The sequence below is a fragment of the Pygocentrus nattereri genome, chromosome 1, assembly GCF_015220715.1.
Source record: "Pygocentrus nattereri isolate fPygNat1 chromosome 1, fPygNat1.pri, whole genome shotgun sequence".
NCBI lineage: Eukaryota > Metazoa > Chordata > Actinopteri > Characiformes > Serrasalmidae > Pygocentrus > Pygocentrus nattereri.
This window is the reverse complement of record NC_051211.1, coordinates 3,771,615-3,795,614: the sequence shown is the minus strand read 5'-3', so window position 1 is coordinate 3,795,614 and position 24,000 is coordinate 3,771,615. Positions and strand designations below refer to the sequence as shown.

Sequence of the window (24,000 nt, the reverse complement as noted above, 5' to 3'; positions counted from 1 at the left end):
CTAAATCCACTCTGCTGGGTCCACACAGTGACCGGCAGACGCCAAGACGCCCATTCATTAATGCAGACAGGGCGCTGGAGCAGATAAAGAGCTCACAGCTCAGAACAGGCTGAGATACTGAGGAGAGTCATAATTCAGCTCCCTCGTCCTTCTCTCCCTCTCATCCATCTCTCCCTCTTTTCTTTCTCTCTCTCCCTCTCATCCTTCACTCCCTCTCATCCTTCACTCCCTCTCTTCTTTCTCTCCCTCTCATCCTTCTCTCCCTCTCTTCCTTCTCTCACTCTCATCCTTCACTCCCTCTCATCCTTCTGTCCCTCTCATCCTTCTGTCCCTCTCTTCCTTCTCTCACTCTCATCCTTCACTCCCTCTCATCCTTCTCTCACTCTCATCCTTCTCTCACTCTCTTCCTTCTCTCCCTCTCATCCTTCTCTCACTCTCTTCCTTCACTCCCTCTCATCCTTCACTCCCTCTCATCCTTCTGTCCCTCTCTTCCTTCTCTCACTCTCATCCTTCACTCCCTCTCATCCTTCTCTCACTCTCATCCTTCTCTCACTCTCTTCCTTCTCTCCCTCTCATCCTTCTCTCACTCTCATCCTTCACTCCCTCTCATCCTTCTCTCCCTCTCATCCTTCTCTCCCTCTTTTCTTTCTCTCTCTCCCTCTCATCCTTCACTCCCTCTCATCCTTCACTCCCTCTCTTCTTTCTCTCCCTCTCATCCTTCTCTCCCTCTCTTCCTTCTCTCACTCTCATCCTTCTCTCCCTCTCATCCTTCTCTCCCTCTCTTCCTTCTCTCACTCTCATCCTTCTCTCCCTCTCTTCCTTCTCTCACTCTCATCCTTCACTCCCTCTCATCCTTCTGTCCCTCTCATCCTTCTGTCCCTCTCTTCCTTCTCTCACTCTCATCCTTCTCTCACTCTCATCCTTCTCTCACTCTCTTCCTTCTCTCACTCTCATCCTTCTCTCCCTCTCATCCTTCTCTCCCTCTCATCCTTCTCTCACTCTCTTCCTTCTCTCCCTCTCATCCTTCTCTCACTCTCATCCTTCTCTCACTCTCTTCCTTCTCTCCCTCTCATCCTTCTCTCCCTCTCTTCTTTCTCTCCCTCTCATCCTTCACTCCCTCTCATCCTTCTCTCCCTCTCTTCCTTCTCTCACTCTCATCCTTCACTCCCTCTCATCCTTCTGTCCCTCTCATCCTTCTGTCCCTCTCTTCCTTCTCTCACTCTCATCCTTCTCTCACTCTCATCCTTCTCTCACTCTCTTCCTTCTCTCCCTCTCATCCTTCTCTCACTCTCTTCCTTCTCTCACTCTCATCCTTCACTCCCTCTCATCCTTCTCTCCCTCTCATCCTTCTCTCCCTCTCTTCTTTCTCTCCCTCTTATCCTTCACTCCCTCTCATCCTTCTCTCACTCTCATCCTTCTCTCCCTCTCATCCTTCTCTCACTCTCATCCTTCTCTCACTCTCTTCCTTCTCTCCCTCTCATCCTTCTCTCCCTCTCTTCTTTCTCTCCCTCTCATCCTTCACTCCCTCTCAAACTTCACTCCCTCTCATCCTTCTCTCACTCTCTTCCTTCTCTCACTCTCATCCTTCTCTCCCTCTCTTCTTTCTCTCCCTCTCATCCTTCTCTCCCTCTCTTCTTTCTCTCCCTCTCTTCTTTCTCTCCCTCTCATCCTTCTCTCCCTCTCATCCTTCTCTCCCTCTCTTCTTTCTCTCCCTCTCATCCTTCTCTCCCTCTCATCCTTCTCTCCCTCTCATCCTGCACTCCCTCTCATCCTTCACTCCCTCTCATCCTTCTCTCACTCTCTTCCTTCTCTCACTCTCATCCTTCTCTCCCTCTCTTCTTTCTCTCCCTCTCTTCTTCCTTCTCTCCCTCTCATCCTTCTCTCCCTCTCATCCTTCACTCACTCTCTTCCTTCTCTCCCTCTCATCCTTCTCTCACTCTCTTCCTTCTCTCACTCTTATCCTTCTCTCCCTCTCATCCTTCTCTCCCTCTCATCCTTCTCTCCCTCTCTTCTTTCTCTCCCTCTCATCCTTCTCTCCCTCTCTTCTTTCTCTCCCTCTCATCCTTCTCTCCCTCTTATCCTTCTCTCCCTCTCATCCTTCACTCCCTCTCATCTTTCTCTCCCTCTAATCCTTCTCTCCCTCTCTTCTTTCTCTCTCTCCCTCTCATCTTTCTCTCCCACTCATCTTTCTCTCCCTCTCATCCTTCTCTCCCTCTCTTCTTTCTCTTTTTCTCCTTCTTTCTCTCTTTGCTCACTCTCCCTGTCTTTTTCTCCTGTCTCTGTCTCTCTCTTCTCCATTTTCTCTCTGTTCTCCACTTCTTCTTTGTCCCTTTCTCTCTTTGCTTTTTTCTCTTTCTCTTTTCACAGTCTCTCCATTTCTACCCTTTTCTTTTTTATTTCTTCATCTTTCTTTCTGTTTGCTCTCTCTCTCTTACTTTTCCCCTCTTCTGTGTATTTTTATGACCTCTCTGTATATTATTCTTTCTTCCTTCTTCATTGTCCCTCACTCACTCTCTCTTTCTCTCTCTATCTCTCTCTCTGTCTCTGTTTCTCTCTATCTATTATCTGCTCTTTTCTCTCTCATCTCAGACCACTACATCCTTCCTCTCTTTCATTTCCTCCTCTGTCACTGGCCCTCTTTCTTCTTCTCTCTTTCTCTGTCTTTTTCTCTTTCCCTCTATCTCTCTCTCTCTGCTTCCCTTGTTCCCTCCATCTCTCCACTCTGTCTCTGCTTCCCTGAAGGTCTGTGGGTTATGAGGTTTTTTGGTTCTGTTCTGGAGTTCAGAGGAGCTCCTCAGAGGCATGAGGTCTTTTCTCAAGTGGCGTAAAAATAGAGCGAGACCACCACTGAACAGAGCGAGACCACCGCTGAATAGAGCAAGACCACCACTGAATAGAGCGAGACCACCGCTGAATAGAGCGAGACCACCACTGAATAGAGCGAGACCACCACTGAATAGAGTGAGACCACCACTGAATAGAGTTAGACCACCACTGAATAGAGCGAGACCACCGCTGAATAGAGCGAGACCACCACTGAATAGAGCGAGACCACCACTGAATAGAGTGAGACCACCACTGAATAGAACGAGACCACCACTGAATAGAGCGAGACCACCTCTGATGTGTGATTCTTACTCGCGCCTTCGTGTTTGTGTTTATTGTGCTCTTCACAGGCTGTTCTTGAAGATCGTCTGAGAACTTTATTACATCAGCATTTTTTAAGAATAATTATCTGTAGATCATCACTAGGGGACCATCTGTGATGCTGTTTTAGGGTCACTGTTATTAAGCATAAATATAGTAGACTTTGAGAATAAAGTCATAATATTTCAAGAAAAAGTCGTAATATTTCCAAAAAAGTCCTATTTCAAGAAAAAGTCATATTTCCAGGAAAAAGTCATATTTCCAGAAAAAGTCATAATATTTCAAGAAAAAATCATAATACTTCCAGAAAAATTTAATATTTCCAGAAAAATTTTATATTTCAAGAAAAAAGTAATATTTCCAGAAAAAATCCTATTTCTAGAAAAGTCATAATATTTCCAGAAAAGGTTGCAGTGTTTCAAGAAAAAAAAAGAATTATTTTTCAAGAAAAACATCATAGTATTTCCAGAAAAGGTCATGTTTCAAGAAAAAGTCATAATTTTCCCAGAAAAATGCCATATTTCCAGAAAAAAGACATAATATTTGAGGAAAAAAGTTGTAGAATTACGACATTAAAGTGGCATTAATACCAATAAAGGTCACAATATTGTGGCCAAAGGCTTCGTGAAGTGAAGCAGCACCTCCTCGTGTTAAATGAGGGGCTACACGGCTATCGGGGGCTTCATCTCCCCCCCATTCAAAGAAGGCATGAAGTTTCACAGACGTTGAGGATGAAGATCTAAATGATCCACAGAGAGACGGGAGTGAGTGGAGCGACTCCAGCGCGTTATGGCAGCCCCCCTACAGTTAACCCCCCTACAGTCAGACCACTTTATCCTCCAAATATTACAACTTTATTCTCGAAATATGATGACTCTGTTCTGGAAGTCTACTATTTGATTTTTTATTATCAGTGGCCCTAAAACGCCGTAACCTTCAGTATAAAGTGTGACTGTTTCTTTAGCAGCTGAAAACACAGCGTTCAGCAGCAGGGCTGCAGGTTTTGAGCAGCAGCTCTGTTATAGCACAGTCTTCATCAGTGATCCCCAAAACACCCCGGCAGGGTGACTGATCAAAGCCTGCGGTGGGACATCATGATGAAATGATAGCAGCCGTCAGTCTGGCTGATTATACCGTGAAAAACGAGGGTCCCTTTGTGTGGTTTGACTGGTAAAGTGTAGAGCAGCGGACGTGGGGAAATCATATTAACGAGCAACACCTGTGTTCCAGTGCTGAAGACCGCTAATCATGTGTCTGTAATTTTGGCCATGAGATTCACTGCCTTTGATGACCCCAGTGGCCAAAATGTTAGATCTGTCCACCTCTGGCTGATAATATAAGATAATTAAACAAAAACCCACCAACCCACCAGCAAGTAAATGGCTCAGCCTTCAGGTCAGGCAGGTCAAGACAGGTCAAGTGCTGCTTGTTTTTTCCAGAAAAGCCCCAAAACAGGCATGATGGAAGAGTTTAATACTCTAATTCACATGTTCTAAAACCAGCATGTGTAAAAATGAGGAAAACACAGTTTGGGGTAATGATAATAATAATGAATGTAATAATGAAGAATCTTTGATGGTGGGTTTGGAAAGTACAATAAAGTGGGGAAAATAATAAAATAAAGAAATACCAAAGGGGAAAATCTGCATCCGATTAAAATTTAAACATCATGAATCCCAAATCATTAAATAAGAATTAAACTAGATGAGCTTTAGCTGCTGTTTAATAAGCAAAAATGTAAAGATTAAAATATTGCTTGGGGGGGATTTGACCAAAAAGTGGTATAAAACCTCATATTATCCTCCTTCAGACCAAGACAGAATATTAGCAGCTTTACAGAAGACCACCAGAAAAAGCCGTCATGTGAATAATATTGCATTGTTGGAAAGGCGGTTTTTGTGGAGGTTGGTGTGTGTGTGTGTATGTGTGTGTGTGTGTGTGGGTGGGTGTGTGTGTGGTCATTGTACTGAGCTTGTCATTTCAGACTGGGACTGTAGACTGGGGTTCAATCCACCATCTAGGTCCCCTACACTATACCAATAAGAGTCCTTGGGCAAGACTCCTAACACCACCTTCGGCCACCTGTGTGTTTGAGTAGCTGCACACACATAAATCGTCGTATTTTTATTAAAACACAAAAAGCGACGATTCTTAATGTTCCACACTGATTTTCAGACTTTTACTTCAACACTGTGGGATCTAACTGCTCACCATGTGGCAAGGAGGGACAGGGATGCAGCCTCACTTCCTGCTCTGAAGTGCAGGGGCATGGCTAAAACAAGGCTCCGCCCCCAGACGAAAACACTGTGTTTTGGTAGTGATGAAAACAAAGGATAGCAGTATAAAAATGTGATAAATCTAAATCTTTAAAATTTAAAAGAAAAGAAAAAAATATTAAAATATAGAAACTATATATAAATATAAATATAAACATTATTCTCACAAGTGTAGATTTAGGGGTTTGGAACGGACACGTCCCATAAATGCCTTGGGTTCATAATGTAAATAGATGATACCACGATTCTTATAAATATCTAAGATCTCAATGCTTCATTGCATTGTTTGTACATAATATAAATGAATTATGTAGAATTTATTTATTTATTTATTTATTTACTTTGTGTCACGCATTCCACGGACTTCAATTCCCAGCAGCCCTTGGGAGATCATGTGACCGCTCCGTCACAACCGGAATCCGACACGGACTCCATGTCCCAGGAGTCACAGGGAACACACGTGACCAAGGACTCTGTTCAGTCCACCTATCAGCGCTCACGATCACCTGGGTACTAACTTAGGACACCTGTGGTAGATAGCACTTAAGCCCGGGCTGAGTATTGTAGGGTTGCGATGTAGTGCATCCTTGTGACGGTAACACTTTATTTGAAGGCTACCTACATAAGAACATGAACATATTTATGAACATATTTGAACATATTTACAGCACTAAACACTTTTAAAACACTATACATAACTATTTATGTCAGCATTCTCAAGATGACATTGTATTAATATCAGGTGAAATATGCCTGGAAACCACCCCCTCTTCCCTCCATGGCGTGGATAAGATGATTGCTGCGATTATGTATAGGGTTTAAATGTGTTTAGTGCTGTAAATATGTTCACAGTTTATTCATATTATGTCAGTACAATGTCATTTATTTCATAAAACATCTTATGTCAGGTTGCGGGAACCGACATAAGCACTTAATAAATGTTCAAGTAGTGCTTCATAAACACATTATTCAGCGCTTATGAATGTGTTATGAAGCCCTTATGTAGGTAGCCTTCAAATAAAGTGTTACCCTTGTGACCTACTGAGCGTTTCTTCATGTTTGCCGTCTTGTGTGTGTTGACCATTGCCTTGCCTTGCCTTGCCTTCACGTTTTCTGAGTTTTTGCCTTGCCCTTTTTGTACCGTTGCCTATCTTGATTGCTCCGTGTTTTGACTCTCTGGACTGTTTTGTGACTTTGATTTTGTTTTTTCCTCTTGTTAGTATTAAATCTACCATTTATCAAGATCTGGACTCGTCTGAACTCTGTTCCAACGTAACACTTTGTAGGGCCGCAGCTTAAACTTATGTATCTTGTATCTCAGTTCTTGATGTTTTTAAGTTTTTGACCTAGTTTATGAGTACCCGTGGTACTTTTATATCTTTTATATATTGTGTGCAAATTTCAAGATGAGTGGACCAACAGAAATGACCCGAAATTACTTGGGGGTGGGGGGGACCGTCTGGTTCCATTGACTTACATTAAAAGTAAAGTAGGCTTTTCCCTTCTCCTTTAAAGTTCTCATTTTGGAGATATGAGATATGATTTTCTTCCGACAGCAGCAATGTGTAAGTAATGTCTAATTTAGGGTGCCATTCACATTACGCCCCTTGGGCTCTACATCGTGTGCGTTTTCAGGGAAGATCCTGAATACATTGGGCCTCGTCCGCTGCCAGCTTTGTTTATTGTCTTATGAACTCACAGCCACTCGAATATGTAGAGCAAATGCGGCCCAAATATGTGCCCTTCATTTGGCAGCGCAATCAGCTAAATGATTCCACATTTGACTAATGAATTAGGCCGAACAATTGTTCATGGTTGGTGCTGATGATCTTGGCAGGTGCTGGCTGTACATAGAAATATAATGCTTTTATCTCTGGGGGGGGGTTGCTCACACTTTGTGCACATATAGGTCAAATGACCATGTTTGTGTCTATATTGTTGTGACATGACTCCAAATCCGCCGCGGCCCGCGAGCACTTAACATTGACACGGATGATAATGGAAACCCCCAGCAGAGCAAAGCAAGCCCTGTTAATTCCATAGGAAGAGCTTCAGCCCTTTCACCGTGGGGCGGGGAATGTATGGTCTGAGCTTATTGGACGTGTGTCCAGTGTCACTGGGCAGAGAGGTTATGTGGGAGGACACCAAAGACAGGCCAGCGGGTGGGTCCATTCATTATGGATGTAAGGTGAATCATAATGAGCAGTGGCTGTCCTGCTTTCTGGACAAGACACAGTCTGGACGAAAACACAGTCCAGGTGACCTTTCTGCAGTACTGAAAATACGCGACCTCATTACATAACAGCTTAAAGGTATAGAAATCATATTCACACCATTATCCTCTCATCCCAGATGAAGTTAATCAGGTAAGACATGTCTGGTGTCCAGATTTTTGCCTTGTTTTGTTTAGCGCTAGAGCTAGGAGGCTAACTTTGCTAACAATAGAAGTCAATAGTCACCCAAATCATTTTCCTTAAATACACCCCAAAACCGTCTCTCAGCCCGCTCAAACCACATCGAGGTCTTCATTAAGGTCACGCAGGCTTGTCAACGTGATTTAGGACACAGTATGGACTCGATAAATTGGACAAAACTTCAAGTCGAGTGTGTGGTGCTTTGTTTTGACTCCTCTGAATAATGGAAATCCATCTTTTGCGCACACATCATGCAGGCATATGGACAACCTTCATGACTGTTTTTATTTACAAATCTTTACATGTCTTGAGTTATTCACGAGTCATTTTATGGAAATGTTCATTTTTGTGTTCCTAGCGTTTTCAAGTGTTTCACACTTGTAATTTTAAAATTTATATTTTAAAATAAAGCAAAGTTATTTTATCAATTCCACCTTCTTAAGCCTCAATTCAGCACTATTGGTTTTTAAGTCAATTATAGGAATTCCAAGCACCACAGAAGAGCTCATCCTCACAGTCGTGTGTGAAGGCCATATTTTGAGGTGAAAAACATGTTTTTCTACAGTTTCAGCTGCATTAATCTATACATGACTATGAAATATATGATTTAAATGACACAAAGAAAGTATTATAAATATTATAAAATATATAATGAAAGTTGTGGTCTCCATGAATCGTGTCACTGCTGTTACTGCGTGACAAAAAATAGTTTATTTTGGAATAAAAGTCACACTGATGACATCACTCGACTTCCTTTTACCTGTTTTCTGATCTCATTGAAGTCCAGGATGCTGTTTGAGTGGGTTCCAAGACGTTTTGGGGATGTATTTACACAAAAAGCTTTAGGTGACTATTGACTTTTAGTGTTTGTGTAAGGTTGAGGAGCGATGAGGAGGCGGACACAAATGCTGAGAGCAGCGAGATTTATTATGGGCAAATCCAAAATCAGGGTCAAGACAGTCCAGGGCCACAGAGCCAACATGTAGAGAACGGGGAATAGACCTAATGTAGGATAGAAATGTAGGATAAACAAACAACAGAAGCCGGAATAAACAAAACACCACAGAATACTTCAAACAATACCAACAGCACAAACAAAGGCCAGCAACCTAACATGAGAAAACACAGGGCTTAAATACAACAGAGATGACGAGGGACAACGAGACACAGGTGGCAAACACAGGCGGTTACAATCAAGAGCGGAGTCTAGAAACAAGGGGGCAGGACAGGGAAGAATAAAAAAAATCACATGGACAAGTAAACAAAAGCACATGGACAACTGGGAGGAGCCAATCGTGACAGTTTGTTTGCAACTCTAGCCCAGTTTATAAGTAAAGAAACAAATCTGGACAACAAAATGTTGCAGATTGACTGTGGAAAACTAAATTTAAGTTTTTGAACTATTTTTATTGTTTTGTTGTTTTGCTTTGCAATACAAGCATGATTACACAGTAATCCCATAGATAGTCCCTCATATGCATATCAGCATATGCATTTGTCAAATAATGACAGAGACATGGGATGAGCATTAACATATTTTGTCCTGCAAAACGAGATTTTTCTAATCATAATAAAATACAATATTTCGTCTTACAGACACAAATGTGCTATGGGTTGAAAGTTTAGAATCTGCACTTCACACACAATTTCTCCACTTGTTTAAGTAAATTGAGTCATAAATAAGATGTGTATACATCGTGGGCGACCTAGGAAGGTTGATATCTGCAGATTTAAGCTTTCTGTTCAAATGTTATCTAGAATGTATGCTTATAGTGGTTTTCTGTTTTTAAAATTTTGGGATTGCTTTGGGATCTTCTGCTGAAAGTGCATCTAAGTCTAGGACTAGGTTCAATATCTGTTCTGCTCACAAAGCTGTTTTTGTCAAATGGTGAAAATGAGATGTTCAAAGAAATAAACTAGGCCAGTGCTTATAAATATATGCATCTTACAGGGGGACCATTTTTCCAAATTTCTAAATAATTAAACCACGAAGATGTAAACAAAATCGTTGAGAGTGATTTGATGTGGAATGTTCTATTCTAGAGGAAAGTACAGTCAGAACTTTTCACAATGGAGGTGATAGGAACCAGACGGCTGACGAGTTTAATGCTTCTGAAAGTGGCATCGCAAAAAAGATGCTGCATGGAGTGGTTATGAAGAAGCTGCCTGATGTCTATTATTTCATTATAGATTTGTGATTTTGGCTCAAAATGTCCTTTTGGCAAACCACATTAATGACAGATGGGGACACACAAGACATTGTGAGGCAAAATAGTCCTCCCAAATTTTCTTTTTCCAGACTATTTTACCACCCAATTAATATTCCATATAAAAACTCAGACACGTGTAGGTTCTCTGGTGGTTCTGGGTCGTAAATTAAGTGGCTAATTTTGTGTTGTAGTCATGGCGACCCCTGGTTCCCATCACCGCCAGTGTAAAGACATCTGAACCATTTCATACCAAACCCCTCTGAATCTCTCTGTTCACATCTCTGAATTCCTCTGAATCAGAGGAATCCCCTTTTAAAGTAAAGATTATGATATGACTGTGAAAGGGATGCACTGTGAACAGTGACAGAAGACACATGTAGGCAGGTAGCAGGTGTGTTTGAGACGAGGAGACCCGATCGGTTCAATAAGCTCGCTGGAGAACCACAGCCAGCCTTGCTTTGAATTTCATCAGGGATGTTTTCAGAGGGCCCCGGTCAATCAGGGAAGCTCTGTGTGGTGGTCGTTGACTAATAACATGGGATTTGTTTGGAGCTGGTACAGATTCCCCGTCCCAGGCACCCCACCCACCCCCCTTCCCGTGGAGAGCAGCTTCAAACATGAGCTCCTCCAGAGCTTAATGAAACTGGACGGTCCCCAGACGGCCAGTCCACAGCACCAGGTGTTCTCCTCTTAATGATCCTGTACAGCCCAGCCAACTTCATCAGCCTCTTCTGTATTGATCATGGCTGCCTGCCACTGGCGTGGAGTAACAGTGAGGAGGGGGTGCTTCACTTTCTTGCTCTACTGACCCTGACATGGACCTGTGCTTCGATTGCGAGCCATCCGCAGTCCTGCCAGCGTGGTCAGCATGGCGATGAGAAGGCAACTCTGCAAGGCCTCCATGGAAAATGTAACATTCATCACTTCTACAGACTATAAATAATACTTTTCACTTTCCAGTCTCCTTGTATTCCTTTGCTTGTCTCAATTCTTTGTGCTCTTCTTCATTGGCTGAAGAAGAGAACGAGATTAGAGGCCTCAGTGGTTACACAGATAAAGTTTAACCCCTTTTTCACAGAAGCTACAAAATGCAAGCAGTGCTTATTTTTTGAGGAGGTCCTGCGTTTAAACCATTTTTTCTCAGTACATTGATGGAATATATTATGATATGTATATGTTGTCATCTTTGTGGTGTTTTTATTATGTTTAAATGCGATTATTTGTGCCAGTTGTACATGATCAATATGAAGAAAGCTGCAGTTGTCCATCTCTTTTCGGAGAGGTGTGAATTGTTTTTCACAGCAGGGGATTCTCATCTTTACCCTTTCACACCTCATTGCTCACTAGCAGCTCAACACAGAGTCATGACATTTGTCACATAGAGACACTAGAGTCCTAGTTCATCTGATAACAGACGTATCAGAATTTTGTTGTGATTTATTAATTAAAAATAGCAAAATGAAATGAAACTAGCTAATGGCCAATCTACTGGGCCACAAGAAGGGCTTGCAGAAAGAGGCTGTTTTTCATCTCTAGTAAGTTCTAAATATGATAATAGCTGCTGTTTAAAAGTTTGGAAATAATGTTCTAATTAAAATAAAACCAACTTTGTTGCATGTGACTGTAAAAAATAATTATAGTATTCGAGTCCTGTGCAATTTCACTGATTTCGGATGGATAGTAGGAAACTTGGAACTTCACCCAAGAGATTAATCATTTTTATATTGAAATCGCAATTTGAAGTGAAATTTTCAAATCGCAAGCGCTGCAATTTTTATCATATAATACACCATCAACAATGTTGTCATAACAAGTTGATAGCATGGAGCTTGTGAACTGCCTATAGATGTATTAGACCAATCAGAAGCAACAGAACACCACAACCATACCATCACAATTAAGTGGTAGTCTGATGCGCTCAGTGTTCACAATGCCAAAAAAGTGGATATTGAGTGAGAAAATTGAACGAGGTGAGTAATCCTGTAAATTAATCCATTAAATAGAAGAATAATATCCGTGTAAACGTAAACTGTATCCGATTACATTCCCTATCGGAAGGTTTCAGTCTGTTCTGCATGAGCGTCGCGTCACAGTGAGAGTTTATACCGTTCAACACGGCGGAGCAGAAACTGGTCTGCAGAGGAGACGAAGTTCATGCTCTGATCTTTAAAAGACGGCGGTGGGACGGACGTCCAGCTTATGTCTCTCAGAACACGACGTCTTCCTCTCGGCCTTCTTTAATAAGGACGTGTGAAGGACGTTTTCCTGAGTCTGACGTCATTTTAAAGCAGTTAAAAACACAATCACTGCTCACTGCTGCTCATCTCACTCTGACTGGCCTCACGTGATGCTGGTTGTCATGGCAACGTCTACACTAAGTGGTTCTCTGCTCATGCCTGTAATTTTGGATCAGGTTACCTTAAGTTTGCATGTAAACTGAAGTTTTCCATCAGATTGTTGAGTAGAGTGAGAATAAACACCTCAGTCATACTTTTACGCATTGGGTATTAGATTTCAAGCAGGGTAAGAGTAAGACCTCCAGAGGTTCTGTTGGAGGAATTTGTTCCAAGGTTTATACGGTCTGAGCTCCTGTGCTGTGTTAATGTGTTAATCCATTTGTTTTACTTGTTTAATTTAAAATGTTCAAACAGTTAAAATGGCCTTAAAAAGCACTTCATCAAACAACTGAAGGCTTCCGTAGAGCTTCTACCTGCTGTAGAACCCACTGTAAATGTGCCCCACAAGCCTTCTCAGTAGTAACCAGTATCTTTACATGTACATAGAAATAGAAATAGATGACGAGCTACTGATGATTTCCCTCGCTTCCCTCTCTCGCCCTGCAGCCGTGCGGAACGACAGGAACAAGAAGAAGAAGGAGAGCCCGAAACCAGAGCTGACAGAGAGCTACGAGCTCTCGGCCGAGCTGGAGGCCATCATCGAGAAGATCCGGAAAGCCCACCAGGAGACGTTCCCCTCTCTCTGCCAGCTGGGCAAGTACACCACGGTGAGTTTCGTTCTGACAGCGTTCCCTGAAAGTGTCCACACACCAGGTTACATATCACAGTATATTCAGCATGTTGCAGTTTGAGGATTCCGCTGCTGATTTAATGGGTTTTGTGGAAGTTTTTTTTTTTTAAAGACCCCATCAAAACTTGTGAGGCCCAGCACCCAGAGTTAAGCCTCTGCTCAGATCAGAATCATGTACAAGCACAAGGAGTCTGAACCTGAAAAATGCAACCAAGCAAAATCTGATGCAAACGGCTGTGAGTACATTTACAGCATTCAGCAGACGCTCTTATCCAAAGAGCTTTGTCTGTCTAGAGAAAGTATCTTTGCTAGTTACCAGTAGGTTAGAAAGTAAGCTGGTCCTGAACTCAGATACTGCTAGAAATGAAAAGCCACTGTTGGTACCCAGAGAAAAGGAACAGAGTTGAACACAGAGCGAAACAAAACGACACATTTCAATAAATGCAGTACAGTGAATACTTAACTCAGTGCTCATTAAGTGCTGTATAAAGTGTTGTGTCTTCTGCGTTTGAAGGCCGTGAGAGACTCCGCTAATTTTTAAATAAAAATAATAATAAAAATAATTTAAATAAAAAGTGAGACTGCATCCCTGTCCCTCATTTCCACATGGTGAGCAGTTAGATCCCACAGTTGTGAAGCAAGTGTGTCGCAATGTCTGAAAATCCGTGTGGAATATTAATAATCATCACCACTGAAATACATTTTCTTTATTTAAGTAAGTTTTGTGTTTCAACAAAAAATATGATTTTCTGTGTTTATAGCCACTCCAAGCTGTGTTTGCTGGTCATGTACTGGCTGTGTTTTTGAGTTCTGCTCAAAATGAGCTGAAATTGTCCTAAAACAGTCACTATGAAATGACTCCGCGAGTTCCAGACGAGTGCGGATCAAAAGGCGAGAGAAGTGGGTTTAGTAATGATATACGAGATTCCAAACAAAAGGACAATCCAGGAATCGTAGGCGAAAATACAGGCAAACTAGGTCTGAGACATGAATCCCAAAAACCAGCAAACAAATCCAAGAGGGCAAGCCAAAACCGAAGTCAGAAGAAAAAACAAGCAACGGTCAGCGACAAAACGCAGCACACGAAAATCAGGGTAGGCGCTCCGTACGTCCGTAAGGGAAACGGTACTTGGCAATCTGTTCCGGAGAGTCCGCGTTTAAATACCGAGTATCTCTAATCAAAACATAACAGACACAGCTGAAAGCCTTCAGATCGCTGATAGGCTCAGAGCCGGTCAGCACTGGTCACGTGATCCCCTGCTGACTGCTGGGATATGGAGTTCCTCCGGGACTCCGATCTGACAGGGGAGCTTGCAGTCACATGGTCTCCCATGGGGACGCAACACTGGGGGCGTCTCTCTGAGATATGACACACTACTGAAACATTTTCGGCAGTGAATGATTGTTTTCGTAGTGACAAAATGGAACGTTTAGTTTAAATGTAAAAATATATATAATTTAAGTTCGGAGTCACTCTACACGAAAGGATTTTAGTCTAAAGTCCAAGACCAGTTAAAAGTCCCGGATGTGTTTTGAACTTTGCACCAGTTCGGTCAAACGATCCACGCTGGGATCCACAGAGCAGTACTGGTAGATCATCAAGCTGATCAAATCCATGAGCATGTCTCTGTGTTGATATTGAGTCGTGTACTTTCTGAGCAGAGTCAAACCGTGGGGCCCAACCCCGGAGTTAGCCGAGAGGTGCATGTTTGATTCGGGCCTTACGCTGTAATTCTTACCGGAGCGACCACAGAGATAATCGATCGCATGTACTCCACTTTAAATCCTTCTTTAATACAGCCAGAGTGCTCAATTATGAGCGCTGTCTCTGGCAAATCCCTGCCAACCATTCAATAACTTCCATTCTTTTCTCCCTGCTTTCCTCAGCCCTCAATAGGCCTTTTCACCCAGTATCTGGAGGTAAAGTGCTTTGGATATTCAGTGGAAATCAATGGCAGTGAAACAAGATTAGACAGTTCCTCACAAAGGCTGTTTGAATGTTGGCTGAACAATGCAGCGAGAAGATTTCATTATTAATATAAAGCAAACAAAGGGCCTGTAATAAATGAAGCTGTGCTCGCTGCCTGTACGAAGGCAGTGTGACAAGGTGGCGAGATCCGTCTGCTGTCGATGCCGCAGATACAAGCCAGCCGTGTCGTCAGCGTGGAGCTCGGGCTGATGAATAATGTACCGCGCTGTAGCGTCTATTCCCGCACCGTGTGTAGTAACAGAGCTAATGATAGGCTTCATAGTGGCACTGTAGGAACGTTAGGAGTGGGCTGGGTCGGGGGGAGGGGGCGAGTTCTCCGTGACACACCACATGGGGGAGGCCTGAATGCCTCTTTGAGAGGTGGAGTGAAGGCGGCTGATCCCTTTGTTCTTCAGCCTGTTTGCCGTTTCGCTGGGATTAAAGTAGAGAGAGGCGGTGGTGCTGGATTAGTTTATCAAGTCGATTTACACTTCTGCACTTACAGTAACGAACTGTGTTCAAGCCACTATGATACTTTTACCTCTTACTCTCCAGGGTGTATTTTGGTTTGTCCGTTTGAATTTTCATGATCAAATCGTAAGGCAAATTATTCAGTAACTGCATGAAATGAGTGTATCTCCCCTCAGATGAACAGAACGTGTGTTTTATGATCTCCACATGTCACTATATGCTTATAATTTACTCCTGGAAGCCAAAAATCTCCAACGCTCTTTGTGTTGTTTTCTAAAAGTGATGTTTCCAGAGCAGATCACTGAAGAGACGCCGTCTGTTTATAGTTTAGAGCCCAGATTTGGGGAAAAACGGGTCGACTTTCAGTAGAAAAACAAAGTTCAGCTTCTTTTATTATAAGGGTTTAAAATGACATCACCGTCTATTAGACTGGAGAGAAGAGCTACAGCCTCACACGACGCCCAGCTTCTGAATGGAGCTTATGGAATATGAAAAATATGACCCAGTGCATTTTGGAGCCACTGGTGCTCTTAAGGAGGTGAAGAGGTTAAATAATTTTTATCACTGACACAGTAAAGGACCAAGATATTTAAATATAGAGCAGGCTGAGACCTTCAAGTTTGTACTTAACTAGTGGTAAAGTTGTTTAACATTAGCCCAACTAGTTAACACCAGAGAGCTTATAGAGAGGAGAATCACCACTACTGAAATGTTTTATAGGTTTCTCAAACACTAGAGGGCGCTCCAGAGCGAGTCCAAAATGAATGGGTTAAGATGGAGCATTTGACTAAAATCAGCTTATAAAGCCTTAAAGACTCTTAATATAAAATAATACTTTCATATCCTGAACACAGAACAGCATAAAACATCAGTGTTATAGGAGTTTATAACTGCACCTCATGTACGTTTATGAGTGCAAACAGCCAATGAGCTGCTCCGCTCACCAACCAATCAGCACAAAGTTCTGGGCGAGTGATTAGAAACTATTTTAACTCTTAGTTTTTAGCCGTTGAGCTCCATTGACTCCCATTCATTGAGGACTCGCACCCTCTGCTGTTCAGCAGTCCTGTTTTTGATATAATGGGAGAAATAGGAAGCGACCAGACTCCAGCTTAAACACTTAAACATGCCATTTGCAGCTTATAAGAAACGCATGTATTACCTTGTATATTAAGTGTTTTTAGAGGAGCCTGTTAGCTTTTGAAAGAAATGCTGTTGTAAAAATGAAACAATTGTTTTCCCCAAAGCCAAACAACAGAGAGCTGCCACCTCCCTTTACGTTAGAGAGTTTCTGACAGAACCCAGATTTCTTCTTGGTAAATGGGACACTGCCCCCTAATGGACACTTTAATATAACGTGCCGGTTCGAATGTGTTGGCAGACACAGAGGTTTAGCTTGGCCCTCCATCTGAAACATCTTTTCCAGCCTGTGAGGCTTTCTGCAACCGAAAAAAGGTCAACTTAGGTCTAGAGAAGCCCTCCTCCCTACACGTCTCGGACTTCTTTCCCTCCAAACAAACATCCCATAAACAACAAAACTCAGATAGTGTGTCAAAACCTGCCCGGGTCAGCTTCTTCGATCACAAGACCACAGCTTCAGGGACAGAGTGGTGGGTCTGGATCTGTAACTCAAAGCCAGGTGCAGCTGACCCCGACCATTATTGATTTGATCTCGGCAAAGCTGACCCCTGCCCAATCTGGCATCACGCCTGCAACGGGAGACCCTGGGGAAAGTCCACGGATGTTTACCTGTCTGAGAGCGAGGTTGCAGTTCATGAAAACTGTCTTAAATCTGGCAGCGCCATCCGGAGAGACGTGCTACACCGTGACAAGCAAGGCTCACAAGCAGATCGCTTCCTCCGATAGCCGGGGCTCTCGAGAACCAAGCAGTCCGCAGCTCGAGGGGAAGCGGATTGATTGAAGGCCTGATAGCAGTTTGAGATTAGGGCTTATTTTTGAGCGAGTGGAGAAGCAGCAGAGCAGCATTGCAGGGATGATTGACAGCCAGCGAGTGTTTGTCTCCGACCGGCTTAAATATAGCCGGAGCTCAGCATGCGGTTGCGGAGATTGACATCCATGCACCATTAACACGGCTCTGATCGGCAGGTTCCGCAGTTGAAGTGCAGGTTTGTGTGTAAATATGTAACACGCACAAACACGCATGCACACATCTGTCAAGCATCCCACATTTTGGCAGGATGATTCAGTCTCACGACGCCCGACCGTTGCAGCTTCTGAAAAATGAGTGTTGGGAACTCGCTGCGCATGAAAGCATTAGAGTCATGTCTTACTCTAGCTGTCGCTTTACTCACCCATTGATAAGAGGGGAGCGAGATGAAAGTCACAGTGAGGAAATGGCACAACACAGACGCCAAATTTGTGTCAGTGTATGTTCACTAGCAGATTTGAACAATGCACAGCTCCTGCCGTCACGGGTGAAATTTGAATGCCGATCTATATGCTAATAAAGCTTCAGATATAACTGAGAAACAGACAGAAGTCTGAATTTGAGTTTTGCTAAGGGTTGACGTCACTGTAATAGGTTTCAATAGTGCCGTGTCTGTAGCGCTTACAGTCTTCTAAACAGTCGACGAGCAATATTTCCAGTGAGAAACATCGTCGACACTTGTTTCGCCGTCTGTCTCCTAGTGACAGTATCTTCTGCTGTGCGGGTTCACGTGAGTTCAGTTCACTTCAGCAACTACTTTATAATGTTTACGACTTTATAATATCTTAAGACCATAAAGGATCCATATAAGGCCCACTTATATATTTGGCATTAAGTACCAAAATGAAAGCAGTCAGAACGCATATTTGACCATTCTCCAACTTTTCTTTATGCCTAAATGAAACAGGGTGTTTTTGTTACCATGCGTTTTAGACTGCATGTGTGTAAATTATGTCTGTTCTGATTGGCTGGCATTATTAAGAATGCAGTCCAGGCTGAAACACTCCTTATAACTTTGGCGTGAGTGGGCGGAGCTCAACTGCAGTAGGTAGGTGTAAAGATGTCAGTTTTCATGAAGGATGTCATCAGCACGGCTCCGTAACGTCTCATTTCTGGACAGCCAGAATAAAAATGACCTCTTTTTACCCCTTTGGTCATTATGTGCTTTGACACTTTATACTTTCCACTTATTTTTAATTATTCGCTTTTTCTCAGGCATTTGTTGTTTTGCATGTCACTTTACTAAAGGACAGTAAATAAATACGCAGTCATTCAGCTGAATCTTAATATGATGGTGGGACATAAAGGAAGCTTACAGGGTGATAAAACCCATCTATTGCCTATAGATGCTGGATAACCACATGAATGTAAATAGACCAGTTTGCATTGCAGTTTAAAGGTGCGCATTACATGCATTTCGGTCTGATTCCATTACTTGTTTTGGGCAAAGGCAAAACAGAATTTATCAATCTTTGGGATAAAAGAGCAACATTTAACCTCAAAGAGTGTCGGTTAAATGGGATAATCAGTACATAACTATGCTTGCGCCCTCCTCAAGACCATAAGTGAAGAACATCACTAAAAATAAAATAAACCTTCTAAAGTATTAAATAATCCTTGGGATAACAGTGCAAGCATTTCATCCCAAAGAGTTAAACTGAGGATAAATATCGTTTTTCCGTGAGCAAGGTAGGAGCGTCTAATGGAGTGGACAGTGAGTTGACACAGTGTTTAAAAACTCCAGCAGCACTGCTGTGTCTGATCCACTCAGACCAGCGCAACACACACTAACACACCACCACATCGTCAGTGTCACTGCAGTGCTGAGAATGATCCACCACCCAAATAGTACCTGCTCTGTGAGGGTCCATGGGGGTCCTGACCACTGAAGAACAGGGTAACAGAGTATCAGAGAAACAGATGGACTACAGTCTGTAACTGTAGAACTACAGAGAGCAGCTATACAGTAAGTGGAGTTGATAAAGTGGACAATGAGTGTAGAAACAAGGAGGTGGTCAGAACGTTATGGCTGATCTGTGTATAAGTGGGCCTCAAAGGGAAAACCTGAAAAAAAGAAAAGCGGGATATGGATCCTTTACGGTTTTTACACAGTCTAAAGTTATAAACATTGTAAAGTAGTTGCTGAAGTGAAGTGAACTCATGTGAACCAGCGCAGCAGGAGTTACTGTTACTAGGAGACGCAGACAGCAAGGCAGACGTGGAAGCTGCTGTTTGCTGGTGCACAGTAAACGATACGCTGGATGAAGGTCGTGGATGTGAGGCGTGATGAGTGCGGCGCTCTTTGATTTGGGGAAAAACTTCCATTTTTCTGATCAATATTGCAATTTTGATTAAATGTGATTGTTTTCTGAAGCTCCATGTAAATTTCCCCCAGAAGAAGAAGGCATCTGTCTTTTCAGGTTCGAGCGCCGCGTGTAGTGTCAGACTGCCGGTTTATGAGCTCTATGCTTTGTTAGGTTTAAATCTTGAATCATGTCCGGAAACCAGCGATGTGGGATATAATTAAAGCTGCAGCTCTTAAAATACGATTTCACTATAAAAACGTTCGTCCGTTCATCACTGGGTGTCATTTCCTTATTTAAGTTAACTTTGTACAGGCAATCGATTTCCCTGGGGATGAATACATCATCTGTCTATACATCTTTCTGTCTGTCTATCTGTCTGTCTGTCTGTCTATCCATGTGTCTGACTGTCTGTCTTTATATCTGTCTGTCTTTATATCTATCTGTCTGTCTATCCATGTGTCTGTCTGTCTGTCTTTATATCTATCTGTTTATCTGTCTTTATATCTGTCTGTCTTTATATCTTTATATCTGTCTATCTATCTATCTGTCTTTGTATCTGCCTGTCTGTCTATCTGTCTGTCTATCTGTCTGCCTGTCTCTCTATCTGTCTGTCTATCTGTCTGCCTGTCTCTCTATCTATTTGACTATCTGTCTGTCTGTCTATCTATTTATCTATCTGTCTGTCTGTCTATCTATTTATCTATCTGTCTGTCTGTCTGTCTGTCTATCTATTTGACTATCTGTCTGTCTATCTGTCTGCCTGTCTCTCTATCTATTTGACTATCTGTCTGTCTATCTGTCTGCCTGTCTCTCTATCTATTTGACTATCTGTCTGTCTATCTGTCTGCCTGTCTCTCTATCTATTTGACTATCTGTCTGTCTATCTGTCTGCCTGTCTGTCTATCTATTTGACTATCTGTCTGTCTATCTGTCTGCCTGTCTCTCTATCTATTTGACTATCTGTCTGTCTATCTGTCTGCCTGTCTCTCTATCTATTTGACTATCTGTCTGTCTGTCTGTCTGTCTGTCTATCTATTTATCTATCTGTCTGTCTATCTATGATGAATGATGTGGGATATAATTAAAATTGCAGCTCTTGCGATTCGAAACTTCTTAAACTCTTAAATTGTGATTTCGACACAAACGTTCAGTCGTTCGTCATTAGTTTTTGTTTTTTAATGTACATTTATTTTGTACAGGCAGTTGATTTGCACTTGGTCCTTCAGCTCAGTTAAAAAGCTCTGCTACACAGTTGGACATCTGCCAGTTTTCATTATTGCTATTTATACTTTTTTCCCTCTCTCTGTTTTCACTGGCCTGAAACGGGAGCCGCAGGTGAAATCTGTGCCCCTCGCATGTCGATCCTCTCCTATGGACTCTGACTGCCCCAAACTCTACAGGCTAGAGCCAAACAACACAGACCCGCCCGGCTGAGGACTGGGGCTAAAAGTCCTGTAGTGTAGCTGATTTTAATAGTGGTGTTACGATTTATTGTTTTTCTCACTGCATGGATTAGAATTCCTCCTGATGCAGCTGCATTGATTGCAGAAGGAAAGTAAAATGAAATCAGTCAGAAATGGATTTTAAATGCTGCAAATCCAACACATCATGAATTATTAACAAAGCGAACTTGTTTAAACTAATACATGAGAGAGTCTCCTGCGACCTCAGACGCACAAGTGGCTCAGGCAGCGTTCACAAGCCGTCCAGGGATGCGAACAAAGGTCACAAACCACCGCTCAGGCATTGCCAATCATGAATAAACCATAAATCTTCTTTCGTTTTATTTTAATTTTAACATTTCATGTGAAGCACTCTGTACAGTAACCAGCCAGCAATCACATATCGCTGCTGATACAAATACAGTTGAATGCAAAAGTGAAAATCAGTGAACACACAAAATCAGTGAACACACAAAATCAGTGAACACACCCACTGTGGGAAAGAAAAAACATTTTGTGCTAATCTTGTGCACAGTTTCTATGTATTTGCAGAATTTAACATATTGGAAAACAATAAAATGAAGGAGGAAATATGCTATAATTTTTTAAATGTTCTACACTTTGTTTTATTTGTTTTCCATCTGAATTTTCGTGACCTAATCATTACAAATTATTTAGTAATTGGGTGAAATAAACATACATTTTTATTTTATTTCTTTATTTGTGTAAAATTTCCCCTCAGATTAACAGAACGTGTGTTTTCTGATCTCCACATTTCACTACACGCTCACAGTTTCCTGCTAAAGTCCAAAAATCTGCGCCGCTCTTTGTGTTGTTCTCTAAAAGTGATGTTTCCAGAGCAGATCACTGAAGAGACGCCGTCTGTTTATAGTTTAGAGCCCAGATTTGAGGAAAAACGGGTCGACTTTCAGTAGAAAAACAAAGTTCAGCTTCTTTTATTATAAGGGTTTAAAATGACGTCACCGTCTATTAGACTGGAGAGAAGAGCTACAGCCTCACACGACGCCCAGCTTCTGAATGGAGCTTATGGAATATGAACGTTATGAAGAACATGACCAAGTGCAGTTTGGAACCACCGGTGGTCTCAAGGAGTTTAAGAGGCTACATTCAGTAAATAATCAGTAGTTGTGCATTAAAATGTGCAGAAGTGTCTCTGCAGAGAACGCTGACTTACTTTCACTTGGAAAATCCACAAAACATGATATTAAATACCCGTAGTTTTTAAACTACAACAACAATCTATTCAGCGCCCAGAGCTTCTGGAAAGAGGGCAATGGAGAGCAGGTAGTGTTTGCCCGAACAGCGGTGCACGGCCTTTATCTGGATCTGGGCTAATTATCCTGCCTTAAAGCCTGGGAGAAAGTCCTCATTATCACTGCCGATTGGTTCCTGGCGTGCCATTGGAAGCTTTTTATTGGCAACAGAAGAGGAGCCCCCCCTCGCCCCCTCCTCCAAGGATTAGGTTAAAGCTCCAATTATGCTGCGAAATATTCAAATCCAGCTCCTCTGTGGATTCGGGAGTTCACGTGCGGGTGAGGGAGAGGGGGCTCAGCCCACCGATGAATAACGCTTCATTGACAGCGACGGTGACGAGGCCTGGCAGCTTTAAAGACGAAATGAAAGCGCAGAGGAGGAGGCGGCCTTGAATATTGGCTACATAACCTGCTATTCGGCACCGGCGTTTTATTTCAAGCCCTGAAATTCTTGTCCCGCCGCGGCCCATAAAACAGCAGTGCTCCTTCCGACGCTAGCCAGCTTATTTTCTAATGTCGCGAGTTGTCTAATTTGTTTGGATAAATGCCTCTAAATGAAATTAGAATTCCCTGGCCACTTCCTTGTTCCCCTCTATTGAATTACGGCGGCACGGTAATTGACTGAGATTGCAAGGGAAATCAAACGACACCGTCCCTCCCTCTCTCCATCTCGTCCCTCCATTCCTCCCAGCCCTCGGGGGGGAAGAAGACGAGTGGCTTTAATATTGCGAGCCCGGGCCCCGGCCGTTTCCGCGCCCCGCTCCGGTTGCGGCGGGAGCGGCGGTTGCCGCAGCTCATTGAGGATGATTTAAGCACATCCGTACTGCGCCTCTCACTTAACCCGAGATCATATTTACTGATCTCCCTCTACAGCCGCGGACAATAGATCCTGCCTCCAGTGTCCATCCGCCCATCCACTCTGCTCAGCGCCTGAGGAATTCACCCAGCATCCAAGAGAGAGGAGTGGAGGGAGACACCCCCCTCCCCCATCACCACCCTTGAAATTGAGGAATGGTGCTTTTACCTGAAGCCAAGCAATAACAAACCCAGATGCTGGTTTGCAGGCTTGAGGATATTTCGGACTTGATGAAATGACATCCCTCAAAGAGCCCAAGCTCCATTTCTCACAGCCGCGTCCAGCGACTCTATACGGATACACGTATTCATTTAGCCACTGCTAAATACATTTTAAAAGTCGTCTGGCTAAATAAGTCACCCTGTCACCTTATGAAAAATGCAGGCTTTCACATGCACTGGACCCATAGGGAAAAGAAAAGTCCTAGTTCAAGTGTCGGCAACCCATTTGGTCCTTTCAACACAAATTCAATGACTTTGGGAGCCACAACATTTTATGTCCATTTTACCATCTTGGCTGTGAATATATGTGAATAGTATGTTTTAATGTGTTAGTATAGACTAAAAATATAATATAAATGAAAACGCAGACTTACTTTGCTCTGCTTTAAGTTTTGGCTCAGCTACAGCTGCTTTTCTCGCATCTCCAGCAGGAAACTTT

General features: G+C 42.7%; 1 protein-coding gene across 3 annotated transcripts in view; it reads left to right on the top strand.

The window, feature by feature from the left end:
• The window catches only part of LOC108410498 (retinoic acid receptor beta), a 297,200-nt gene that overhangs the window by 234,223 nt on the left and 38,977 nt on the right, over window positions 1-24,000 (top strand). For all 3 annotated transcript variants that reach the window (XM_037546495.1, XM_037546517.1, XM_037546532.1), the window contains one exon: window positions 12,891-13,051. In XM_037546495.1, coding sequence (XP_037402392.1) covers window positions 12,891-13,051 — 161 coding nt within the window. The remainder of the gene's footprint in view (window positions 1-12,890; window positions 13,052-24,000) is intronic.